The sequence below is a fragment of the Cygnus olor genome, chromosome 25 (assembly GCF_009769625.2).
Source record: "Cygnus olor isolate bCygOlo1 chromosome 25, bCygOlo1.pri.v2, whole genome shotgun sequence".
Taxonomy (NCBI): domain Eukaryota; kingdom Metazoa; phylum Chordata; class Aves; order Anseriformes; family Anatidae; genus Cygnus; species Cygnus olor.
The window spans coordinates 1,997,756-2,010,430 of NC_049193.1; the positions used below are offsets into that span (position 1 = coordinate 1,997,756).

At 44.5% G+C, this 12,675-nt stretch overlaps 1 protein-coding gene across 13 annotated transcripts in view; it reads right to left on the reverse strand.

Moving 5' to 3' along the window:
* The window catches only part of ACLY (ATP citrate lyase), a 43,859-nt gene that overhangs the window by 14,055 nt on the left and 17,129 nt on the right, over window positions 1-12,675 (reverse strand). For 12 of the 13 annotated variants that reach the window (XM_040536565.1, XM_040536566.1, XM_040536572.1 and 9 more), the window contains 7 exons: window positions 7,858-8,027; window positions 6,058-6,180; window positions 4,909-4,971; window positions 4,033-4,223; window positions 3,039-3,118; window positions 2,388-2,518; window positions 373-491 (listed from right to left, as the gene is read on the reverse strand). In XM_040536565.1, coding sequence (XP_040392499.1) covers window positions 373-491; window positions 2,388-2,518; window positions 3,039-3,118; window positions 4,033-4,223; window positions 4,909-4,971; window positions 6,058-6,180; window positions 7,858-8,016 — 866 coding nt within the window. In that variant the 5' untranslated portion in view covers window positions 8,017-8,027. Of the gene's footprint in view, window positions 1-372; window positions 492-2,387; window positions 2,519-3,038; window positions 3,119-4,032; window positions 4,224-4,908; window positions 4,972-6,057; window positions 6,181-7,857; window positions 8,028-11,695; window positions 11,715-12,675 lie in introns of those variants that run through there. The other variant, XM_040536568.1, reaches the window with a different exon arrangement.

Sequence of the window (12,675 nt, forward strand, 5' to 3'; positions counted from 1 at the left end):
AACTCAGAGAGGTGAAGCTATCTGCTGAGAACAAAGCTGCTCTCCTCTTGGTGCCAGGCATGATTAATCTTGTTATGCTTCCTACACATATGATAGGAACTACCACAGCAACCACGTGAACATCAACAGCTTCCAGCCAGCTTGTTTCTTTCCATGTGAAAAAGGAACCTTAATACAGCCTCCCAGAATAAATTATCATTTCTGAAGGACGCTGCATTCCACATCCTGGGAAGAAACCTGCACAGAAGCTTCATTCTGAATAGGTCCCAAGCAGTCCCAGCATGGGAAAGACCACTTTAGAAGTCTCCCCTTTCTACAGGTTGCATCCATTATTTTCTTTGCACTCCCCTCCAAAAACCTTGTTCATGTTACCTGTAAACTACAGAGGCACCACCACCAGCCACCATGGTCCAGATCCTGCCTTTAGGGTTGAGAATAGTAAGTTTCAAGCTGGCTCCACTTTTTGCATCCAGATCAGCAATGTAGGCTTCCTGCAGACAGAACAGCATACATTATTTAAAGGTCTTACTGCCTTTCTTTGGCTAATGCCTGCATGCTCTTTTTCAAACCCAAGCACTAGCGGTGCTGGGCCCAACTTCTGGGCATGCAGAGCTCCCACATCTCCTCTCAACTACAACTGAGGGAAGAGCAGAACCACAAACACAGCTTTTGTAAGGGAAGGAGACACAGCATCATCTCTTAGGGGCCAAGAGTGGTTTGTGTTACATGTTCTCCAAGACAGAACACTGAAATGGGACTGATACAGACAGCTTGCACCTTTCTCTGGAAGAAATTCAAAGAGGAGCGATCAACCTAAGCACACACTCAGATTTTGATTCTTGCTTGGAAAGTCCTACCCTGTAAAGAAAACGTAGTCTTTATAAGGCCTGCTGGCTTATCTCTTGTTTGTCCCAAGTGAAATGCAGTTTATGTACAGCAGTCACTTGTGACATTACTTTGTTTGTAGATTGCACATCCAGAAGCAGTGTTTTTCTTTTTGCACGTGAAGAACTCTGGAAGTGGAGCTGACTGCTGCGTGTTTCACTAAGCTGCACGGCACTGGCATTTCCATGTCATCAGACTTTGAAAAGACAGAGCAGGCCGTCTTTTCCTCCACAGCTCAGCCAGCCCTTAGCAGCTCCCAGGTTTTATGGTTCAATGTATCACAGTCACAGAATCAAGTGCCTCTGAACTGAAAAGTCTTGCTCTGACCTTGTATGCAGACTGCGACCAGAGGAAATTTAAAATCAACACACCCAAGGCTACATTCTCTGGCTGTGCTGCAGCCAAGAATGTAATCACCAAGAGATGTAATTTGGCTCAACGTGGTGTTCCTGTATCACAGCGTGCTTGCCTGTCGTGAAGCACTTTATTGGGAGTTCATTAAAATTCTCAAAGACACTGACATAATAACGTTCACAGTGACTTGCAGAGGGATGATTCAGAGAGACAAAAACTCAGCTAATCCATTTAAGAGCAAACTGAGTTAAGTGTTGGCATCCAGCAAGCTACGTGGAGAGAAATAGCTAAATGGATTTCCTGGCCATGTTACAAAAACCATTTCCAACTGAAGCATAATTATAATTATTGAAATGAAAAAGTCAGGACAGAAATCCTTTCGGAGGCAGCAGAACAGTCACCTGAAGTAAGCAACAGAACAATGAAGGAGAGCGCTGTAGTTCTAACAGTCTTTGAAGCTGCTGGGAAGCTGTGCATGAAGCAGTGTTTATACAAACGGCTGTGCAGACCCAGGGAATTCTGCGAGGGAATGGGCATTAAAACAAACAAAGCTTGCCGGCAGGCATCTGTGGTCATCACTTTTCAGGAAAACAGGTGTATTAATATCTTAACTTTTTACTTTAGTGTCAGATACAGTAATATTCTCTCTGGATTCACACTCACACACGTATTTTGCACACAGCTGTCACTCTGCTCTCATGATCTGTAACTGGAACACTGCAGGAACATCAGCCCCAAGGAGGCTGCCAAAAAGCTACTCCACCAGAAATGATGCTGATGGGGAAGCAACACAAGCGAGCACCATATAAAGAAATACTGTACAAGCACAGAGCTTTGGCACATAAATGAATGAAGTTAAATGCAAGCCTCCTTTTAAAAAGAAAAATGAGCAAAAAAAATGAAATAACATCCTGGCAAACATGGAAAGCAATTGCAGTTCAGAGTGCTGTTATGAAAAGTCCTAGTACTACAATGGTATCAGCACAGATTTGCACAAGCTCTGTTTATGGATAGCAATGCCAAGGTACTTGAAACACAGCAACAAAAACCTACAAGAGAGGAAGACCTCACTGCCGTGGACATACAGTGGGGAATTAATCTTGTAATCCACAAGGGAGGGATTTGGGCTGTGACAGATTGTAACTTGCCTCTGGGTAGGCTTCCCTGCCAAAGGGAGGGGGAAACTCCACATCTCCCCATTTCACTTTGCAGATGTAGTCAGCAGTTGCATCAATCTTCGCAGCCAAGTCAAGGATGTAGACACCATCTTTAGTCACCACTGCATTAAAAAAAATATATCAGGATTAGCTGTGGTTTGTACACATTACAGATTTACTCAAAATTTCATCCCATACAGAGATCATTACGAAACGTTATGTTCCTTTGTTCCCATTTCTCCACATTGGTCATTCAGTTCTGTTTACCAAACACACAGAGTTCTCTTAAGAATTTGCTTGTGACCATAGTCACGGACCAGGCTCTAGCTCAGGTGTTGTCTTACATTGCAACAGAGCAGTGTTTATGTGCTTCAGTTCTGACTTCACATCCCTTTCAATGGAATTTTTTTTGCCCGCACCAGGAAATTAGATAACAGAGAACACTGCCTCCAAGCAGTCCCCATTTTGCATTCATTCGGCTAACAGCTCCAAGACAAATCACATCCACTTCTGTACTTTTGGACATGCCACTTAATATTGTTGCGAACTACACCAAATGGAGAAGGCTGAAATACAAGTTTCAATATTTTAGAACAAATGAGCAGGAAGTCCTGCACATAGGCTCCCACAAATATCACTTACCTAATGGATTGATCTCGAGGTATGTGAAATACAGATCTTCATAAAGGTTGAACAGGCCACAGATGAAGCTAGCCAAGACGCTGCAAAAAAATTAAACACAACTTCATTAAAGCAGCCAAATACAAAGTACAGACTGCTCTGCTTCATTTATATCAGGGGTAAATCACTTTGTATCAATTTATTTCATTCTCATTCATCTTCTCTGGAAGCCTGGATGATGACTCAAGGAAAGGAAGACCTTGATGACTCATCCTAATCACACTCCACCAAACTCTGCTGAGAACACGGTCGTGAGGAACTGTCATGTAGATGTTCAGTCTGTTTCATCTCAGAGACAGAAACGCATCCCTGTCTCTTACTGAGAGATATGCATCCCTGTCAGGACTAAGCTTCGTTAGCTGGGACAGGGGATGGACTGCAGGAAACTTTATTAGTGACAGGCTTCTTCAGCCCTCCAGTGAGTACGTTATCTTTAGAAAAATCATGACTCATAATAACTAGCTGTAGGCATCTAATTAAAGGAGATGCAAAGCTTTAAGATCAATTTGCAGTAAAATTGTGAATATCCAGAGAATAGCTCCCTTGACTGGCCAGAGTAAGACACAGTAGTACATTTCTGAATTAGCAGCCAGATTCATGTCTTGTTGCCATTTCTACTAAATAAAAGAAACTCTTCTGTGCTGGCACAAAGGATCAAAATTCAGTACGTCTCCGACATCTCAGAGGTCAAGACTTCAGCACATTGAGAAGTGCTCCTGTCAAGTGAAGGCTCAAATCACCACGAATGCCTGTTTTCGGTTTCACAAGAGGCTCAGATATGGTCAAACAACTTGGATTTAGGATGCATGGCATATCTTGAGAGCAGCAAGAAGGGGAGGAGAGCAAGCTTTAGGGTGAAACAGTACGAAGGGATGTTGCACTGAAATAACTAGATGAGATTCAGGGTGGCTGGCCATGCCCAGAGCAGGCACAGGAACTCAGCATCCATACTTACTCCTTTTTATTTGCTGGTGCGTACTGCAGGAGCTGTTTCCTCACATCTGATTCACTGAGCTTTTCATCCACTGCCACAAGCAGCTTCTGAGCTTTGGCATCAACATCTCCCACATCCACGCCGCCTTCATGGTGGAAGAGGACATAGTCTCCCTCCCGGGCAGCATATATGCACACGTAGAACTCTTCCTCCTGCAGCACAGACCCAGGCACAAACATTAGCAAGTCACACCCAGCAAGCACCTTGAAGAAGAGGTGCTTGTGTCAGCACGAGGGAAGAGGCAACTCCTCCGTGCAAGGAGCAGTAGCACTGGAGTGGCCCAGACACTCCTCAGGTTTGTACAGGCAGTGCTGGCCTGGGGGGACAGAGAGCAGCAGGGTCCAGAAAGCTTCATCCTGGGGAAGCATGTCAGGGACAACACTTTCCATTTCTGGAGAAAACCATTCCCATTTTACACAACTGAAATGCAAACCGGGGTCCTTTCCTGTGTGCAGTGAAAGCACCTAGATCTTAGGTAATTATACCCTTCCCACAAACGATTTCACCAGCACAAATTGAGACATCTCACATCAGTTTGTTATCCACACTTGGGAGCACCAGATTCAAGGAGCAGTGAGCTCCTTCCAAATGGGTGTCTCTGATGTGATATATCACCTCCTCTCATCAGAGAGAGAGCAGCCAAAGCTATTATTGATGACTCTTTGCAGGGACTAATGCTGCACCCATCTGCAGCTCTGACAATATGCATTGACACTGTCAGCTTAATAGCTCACTCCCAAGCTCCAGCTTTTGCCATTATATATCAATCTGTTTAAGCCACATCCAAGTCAGAAAAGATCAAAAAGCACTTTTTAACACTTTAATTGGTATACCAACCTGTTTGTGAGGGACGAAGGGTTCGATCAGAAAATTCTTCAGGATTCCCTTAGCGTTAGCAATCTGTAGGCAGAAAACAAGACAGACACCAATAAATAAATACCTGTCCAATATCCACATTTATGACAGCACAAGGCAAACTTCAAGAATTAACACTACTCTAAAATCAATTCCTCCCAATCACCTCTCTACTGTGTTTCCTGGGGAACCAGACTGTTCCTTACACCAAGGTCTCAGGAACTGTCTTGCACAGCTTTCCTGCTATCCAAAACCCAATTGTTTGGGCTCAAAGGACACGGCCACGGTAGGTACCCCTGCTCCCGAGGGCACCGCTAAGTAGCCACCACCACTGGTCACCACTCCTTGGCACAGCCTTTCCTTTAGCCACGTTTGTTGCATTGTGCTAAACAGCTGTTTCGACATCCCTCATTTTTCCAGTGGGCAGGCGCACACGATGCAGTTGCCTGCCGTTTCGTAATGGCCTTCAGGCAAGCCCCACTGGCTCAGCTTGATGCTGGAGCCAGCAGCAAATCAATCGCAGCAGGGCCAAGGCACCAGCTTCATCGAGACAGCAGAACTCTCAGCTCCTGGAACACAGCAGCTGGGATGGCAGACATTTCTTTATCATTAGCATTGCAGGAGCATTCCCAGAAGAATAAATATTACAAGACAGCACCAACCTAAAATAACAACTTGAAGCAACACTCACTCATCAGCCAAAACACTGGCTGGCTACAATCAGAGGACAATTTTATGACAGCTTTTATACTCGTCTTGTTAAATCCGCCTTGGGTATTAAAGCAAGGCAGCTATGCCAGCTAGACACAACATTTGAGCTATCAACTGACGATTCCCTAGTGGAAGGGATTTTCAAAATTGTACTAATTCCTGCCGAGCTCCTGCTACACAGGCCCTACACAGCACGTGGTAACAGGGGGCACTGAGTTAATGCGGTGTGTCATGTAACAGTGCTCTTTTACCAAGAGGATGTTCACATGGGCAAGTTTCTTACTTGCTTTGGCATCAGAATAACATGCATTTTAAACCACCATAAGCAAGAGAAATACCTGCCCGCCAGCTTCTATCATGTGAGCATTCAGAAAAGACAGACCAAAAAAGTCATGTTTTTCTTGCCGAGGTGGCACTCACCGTGGTTTCTTGGCCCAAACGCTGTTTGAGCCAAACCTTCACCTGATCCAGGGTGAGGTTAATTCCAACCAGTCCAAGCTTCCCACGTCGCTTGATTAACTGATCTGGCTTCACCACTAAACGCTACATCATGCAAGAGGGATTAAAAGAAAGAATAATTAGAAAGTGATTTCGGTTGAGAGATTCTCTGCAGGTGGTGAAGTGAAAGCTTCAGTAAATTCTATACTGCAAGTATTGCTGCAGAGTTCCTGTAGTCTCTTGGCTGGTGCTTAATGTGCTACAGTTGTTAAGCAAATGCATCTCCTGGTACAACAAGCCTGCAATATAATTTATATATATTTTTTAATATATTTTTATATATTTTTTTCCCTCTCCCACCTCTGTACTTTGAGAAAATCTGCCTCGTTTCTTCTCAGAGGTCTCTGCTGTACATCAGCAGAGACTGAGGTGACAGCTTGTTCTGTTGTTGGTGTATTTTGTGAACTTGAATAACTTTCAATGTAACTGTTAGGATGGTGTTTAGCTACTCCCTTTCTGTAAAAATCCATGCTGAGTATCATTCGGTATCCCATCAGTTTTCCAAATAGTCTTTGTGAGATTCATCCTGAAATTAGTATTTCTCTGCGAGCAGAGGCTCACAAGGAAAAACCAACCGAGACGTGGGATGCCAACCACAGTCAGCTGCTTACAAAGAAAGCTCCTGCTGTCACCGTATACTCTACACACGAGACCAGCTAGGGCCAGAGTCACGCACATTTGAGTCAACTGACAGTGACTCTTTTATAAAACACCTAAAGAAGGCTGTTCCTAGGTAACACACTTATCTCTAGCTTGCAATTATTATTATTTTGGGTAAGAAATGAGAGCCATTTTCCTGTACAGCTAAGGCATCCTGGAACTTCAGCAACCTACAGCACAGAGCCAGAGCGTAACATATTGCACTACAGAGCACGGTGATAGCAATCCTTCTGCCGGACTGCGTAGTGCTTTCTAGTGTTACACGAGTCTGCCTGAAAGGATAAATATGATCCTTGATCCCTTCGGGTCTCTGCAAGTCTCAGATGGATTGCTGATATTTTTCAGAACTTGCTCATGCAGCTGAGTGCAGGGCATTTAATTACCCTGCACAGGGCCTCTAACAGTCACTAAGTAAAGGGCTATGAAACATTCATCCTCTACTAACCAATAACTTAATTACATTAACCGTGGGAGAGGAGCCAGATTGGACAGCAAATACAAAGAGCTCTGGGTATGTTTTCCCTACAGAAAGCACAATGTTACGAAACAAAGAAAATAAAAGGTCTTGCGCAGAAAAACAAAAAATGAAGCTTTACCTGGCATTTTGCTTGGACACAGAAAATTTAAACAATTTCCTAACTAAAAGTCAAAGTTAGACAAGGACAAAGCACTCCATGATTTCAGAAAGTAAGGGTTCAAACCCTGTCAAGCAGGGACAGAAGTCCCAAGAGACTCTCCCTTTGTCTGAATTAGCCTGGTTTACCTTCTGTGTGGTCATTAGCAGCTTCTCATTTGCAGATCTCTATGCTCGTGCATTTCACTAACTCCTTAAGCTAATTTTATAATCAGACTCCCTTGAAGGTGCTCTTACAGCCTTGAAACAAGGCTCGTTTCTTCACCAGTGTCACAAGTATTGCAGAGCAGCAGCAGCAACGACTGGTCCTTCACGAAGGTCCCGAGCACACATTTGTGCTCACAGCCCTGCCTGACTGCAAGCACCTCGCGTGGGCAGAGGTTTGTCCGGGGCTCAGGCACGGCAGGACGGCGAGGCACAATCCTTACCTCGCTCAGGAGCCAAGGGTGGTCCTGGGTGAGTCGCGCCCAGTCGGTGTCCGGGGTGACTCGGGCATACTTGAAGCAGTTCTGGATGGCGGAGGACGTGCAGATGTACTTATACAGGAACTCCTTCCCCGTCTGCTCCGAGATGGCTTTGGCTGACATGGTTACCTAGTCTGGATTGAAAAGCAATTCGTTAAAGTGGAAATCAGGAGGCGAGTACGGTTATCACAGATAACTCCCAGCCACCTCGCCCAGTGAAAATACAACGCAAATAGGGCATAAATCTATAAAACTCGAGCAAGAACTACTCTGCTTGCTTAAAACCTCTATTCCATTCAACTGCTCTGAACACTATCTCAGCCCAGTCTTGCTGTAGGGAAAGGCATAATCCTCACAGCTTGCCCCAGCTACCACCGTGCCTCTACAGACCTGCAGCTCCGAGCATCCCCTCGCATTTGTGGGAACGCTCAGCTGAAACAACTTATTTCAAACTACACAGCACCCCAGGCTCGCTGGGGGATCTGTGCAACACCACTTCTTCTACTTCGGTACCAGGGAGGGACAAGGCAACAGAACGGAAAGCCTCCCTCCCACTTCTTTTCTTCCGGCACGCCGCATTTCCAGCCTGAGCTTGACTGCAGGCAGATTAGCAATACCCCACCCATTGGAAAAAGCGGAAAAAAATGTTACCAGTATTACCAAAACCCCAGAGCAGAATGTATTTACATCACTGTTTTATTTGCTTTGGGACCTAGGTGTTTTGAGAGAGCAGCTTTGCACCCATACAAAGTAAGATACTTAACATCACAAAGAAAACTTAAGGTGAGACAGTTTTTTGCTGTTAAAAATTTGAAAAAAAAAAAAAGTTAAAAATCCTAATCAAGCATCTTTTCTGAAAATGATTTTCTTCTTTTCCAAAGAGCACATTCTAAGCTGACGTAAGTAAATGATTCCTGATCTCAAAGCTGTAATTTTTCTTCTTAGATTCCAAGTCGCATCTGTCTAAGAGGTTTTCATTTTTAACTGCAATAAGAATTATTTTAAAGAATACTTCATCCCAGGGAACCTGTCTGCATGAATCTGACATCAGATCTGAGTCTTGTGACCACTCAGAGCTCGACAAGTGTTTTTCACTTTTTCCAAGGGGTCAGAGTGCTGACAGAAAAGCTTGAGCAGTGGCTTGTGCTGAATTCTGAGCGACTGGAGATCGTGTCAGGGGTCCCCAAACACAACCAGCACGGCAGGAAATACAAAAGCACTCTCAGGGTCGTTTCTGGGAGAGCTGCAAAGCAGAAAGGCACAACCATAGAAAAAAGCTTCTCAAATTCCATCCATCAGGAAGGTGAAATATTTGAACAAGTCAGTGAAGACTGACTTTAATTGCCCATGCCATCAAAAATGGCCTATTTAAGGCCCACTGAGAAAAAGAGTTAAAAGATCCCACGGTTATTTCTTGTGCCATCCTCTGGGTAATCAACTGGGTTATTCACCCTATAAACAAGCACAGGATGTGCCTGGGAATAATTTGCCATCATTAAAAATAAAGACCCTTTTCCCTAGAGTCAGAAGAAAACCTTTCCTGTCCTCCCTCCCTTCCCCCAAAAAATAAAGAGAAAGGGATTTATTCTGCGGGGAAAAAAAAAAAGTAGTAGGAGGAGGCAGGCTGCATTCTCTGTATATGCCTCTGGCACCGAGTAGGTTGGACAAAGTACCATTACTGAAAACTCTCGACTAGGCTTAAGAACTGACAATCAGATTTGCTGCTAACATCTTTTCAAATGCAATTCAAGTTTTAAAATAGAAAAGGAGAAGATATAGAAAGGGCAATGTCGGTTCAAAACCAGCATCCCTGCTTTCAGAGAACTAAATTGTACGACTACACGGCAGCTTCCAACTTAATCCCGTTTCAAAACAACATCAGATAACGTTTCCTAAGCACCCTGACTTGCTTCAAATAACCAAAACCCCCTTCTTGCCCACCTAATATTTAGCCAGCTAAAAACAACACTAGTGCTGAAGTCAACATCATAGCCTAAGGAGAGAGGACCTCTAACGAACAAGAGAAGGAGACCAAGCACATTTTGTTTGTCTGGTCCCGCAAAGCAAGATGCACATCCTCCAGCCCCACCGTTCGGTCCCGTGCAACCCCATTTAACGTAGCAGCCCACACAGACGCTACGCTGAGGCTGCCGCGTTTTAGTTCTGCTCGCTGACTAACAGCCATTCCTAAAAATACGTCTGCTGCTCTTCGGAGATGTTGTGGGAGTAGAGTTGTCTGAGAAAAACATTGGCAGGCACGGAATTGTTAAGTCCCGGGGCTACGAGCAGCCGTTCTGCAGTAGCTTTAGAAGCAATCTAGAACTTCCATCTGATGTTCCTGATTAAAAAAGACACGCCTACATTGAGATAACGGTGCTATCTCAAAACAAGGATTTATGTACTGCTGTCAGGTAACTAACAACAGCAGCACGTGTTGGAAGAGGTCAGTGAAGTGGAAATGCTGGGTACCAGGGCATGAAACATCTACAGTTGAAAGGGCTACGGCACAACTCTTTAGGTGGGCTGCAATTCCAGCCATAAGCCAAGCACGCACACCAAAGCTGGACAGATGTTCACCTCTTCTTGGTGTTCAACCACCACAGATTTCTTAAAGAATAAGGATTTTGAATGGAAGGAAAGGGAGTAAAAAGTCTAACTGAAGTGTTATAACCAGAAGCAGAACACGTAACAGCCTCAAGGGGAAGCAGTCTGCAAAACCCCCAGAAACACCCAAAGGGAGCTGGCTTGCAGATGTCTCCTGTGCTTAAGGAGCAGCAAGATGTTTGCTGTACAGAATCCCATCCGTTACCACGTGCAGTTCTCTGCCCATCTTTGCCCTGCAGATGCCACGGAACTGCAGGAGCGTAAACTGTGTTGTAATCTGCACTAAAACTTACAAACATCAGCAGAGTCGTTTCGACTGCCGAACCTTTAGGAGTAAGGAAGCTGCAAGACAGAATGGTTTAACCACTAGAAACCAGCCAGAGTTTGCTGCATCACACGAAGAACTACCTCACGCTCATTTGCAGAACCGGCTCACATCTCTCCTTTGGTAACAGCTTTCACCATACCATTCTGAGACAGCTTCTTTCTTAATTAAGAGGCACTGTCTAAGCATCAGAAAAGCACTGCCAAGAAGAATATAACGGCTTCTCTGACCGAAGGCTTCCAGCTTTATATGGTTGGCCACAGGCTAGCTGCGAAAAAAGACGTTTCAAAGCCATAAAAGAGGCTGTACATCGGGCTGGTGGTTGGCAGAGCTGTAAAACACACCTTATTCTGCAAACACGCACAAACAAATTCAATTCCCTCAACCCCCTCTCTGTTACCTTACCTTCACAGCTGCACACACATTACACTCAGTCATCTGTACCGCAGCACTCAAAACTTTCCATGACAATTTTCACTTTAAAGCAGGGCTATTTCTGGGAGCAAATCCTGCTCCCGAATTACCTGCAGCTATTTATTTTGCCTGGTAGGAAACTGGAATACCCTTGCTTTCAAAATAGCCCTTAGAAATACATCAGCTGCCTACTCTACAATATGCTAAAGGCCAGTCATGGGCAAAAAGTACCACACTTCTGCAGTAAAAGCAGATAAAGTGGTAAACATTTTTTTTTCTTTTTCTTTTAAGATTAAGAAATAAGTATTTTGCATTTCCCCAAGGTGACACGGAGTCCCTGAGTAATACTGCAAGATCTCCAATATACATTTACAAATCAAAACAACCAAAAGCTGGTGTTGGCTAAGCCAATGACCAAGATGCAATTGTCTGCAAATGTAGGAAACTGGACCCATTGACCTAGGACACCCTTCAGGTCTTATTAAAAAGTCCTGTAAAAAAAAAGAAAAAAAAAGTCAGTTGCAACAACAGTGACATATATTGGATTGCTTAATCCTAAGGGACACTGAGTACACTGGATTCCCATGAAGCCCAGCACATTACTGGGCTCCTTCATGCCATATTCTGCTGCTCCTCCAATTCCTTTCCTTATTTCATTACCCCAGGATTGCGATTGCACAAAATGACGTAAAGAGAGAACACCTAGATTATTAGAACAGATGAAAAATGACAGAATCCTTATGTCATGCTAGCTGTCCCACGGCAAGAGACTAGCAGGAATGAGGCTGTTCTGCCCCCGATTTACTGAGACATTTCCCAACGCATTAGCAAGTCCTTAATCACGCCCCTCTCTCAGTTTTTCCACTGCTCCAACCCAGCCTTTCTCAGGAATAGGCAGCGTGAAACAATGCTTCAGTCTGCTGAACCGTTAGTCTAAAAGATCAGCAGAAAAAAATCCACAGGGCATCATCAGCAGTTCCTGGCTGCGTGTGCTCGTGCAGGTCCCTCATCAACCCGAGAGGCATAATTGGAGCAGACTCCGTTAACTGCTTGCATCTGTTCTGCCAACACCGAGCAGGAAAACTGACTGCAGGTCACCACAGAGCTGGGAACCCTCGCAGTTTCCCAGGAAGGAGGCGGGTTTGGACTGTCATCTGTCCTGGATGGCCTTATCTGCAGTCCTGCTGAGCACCTGCAGCACTAACTGATGCTGATGAGAGTAACGGGTGCACCTCTGGAATAAAAAAAGACAGGCTGGGGGCACGGAAGATCCCTTTCTCCATACTAAATACAAACTACGGGGAAATGTTTTCTTCCACTGATTCACTCTCAAGACATTGTTCTGTTCATGATTCATTCATTAAGACTGAACTGCAATTTTCTTATGACTTTAGGCCTCAGATCTTGCAAATGCCACAGACAGAACAGTAGATTCGTGT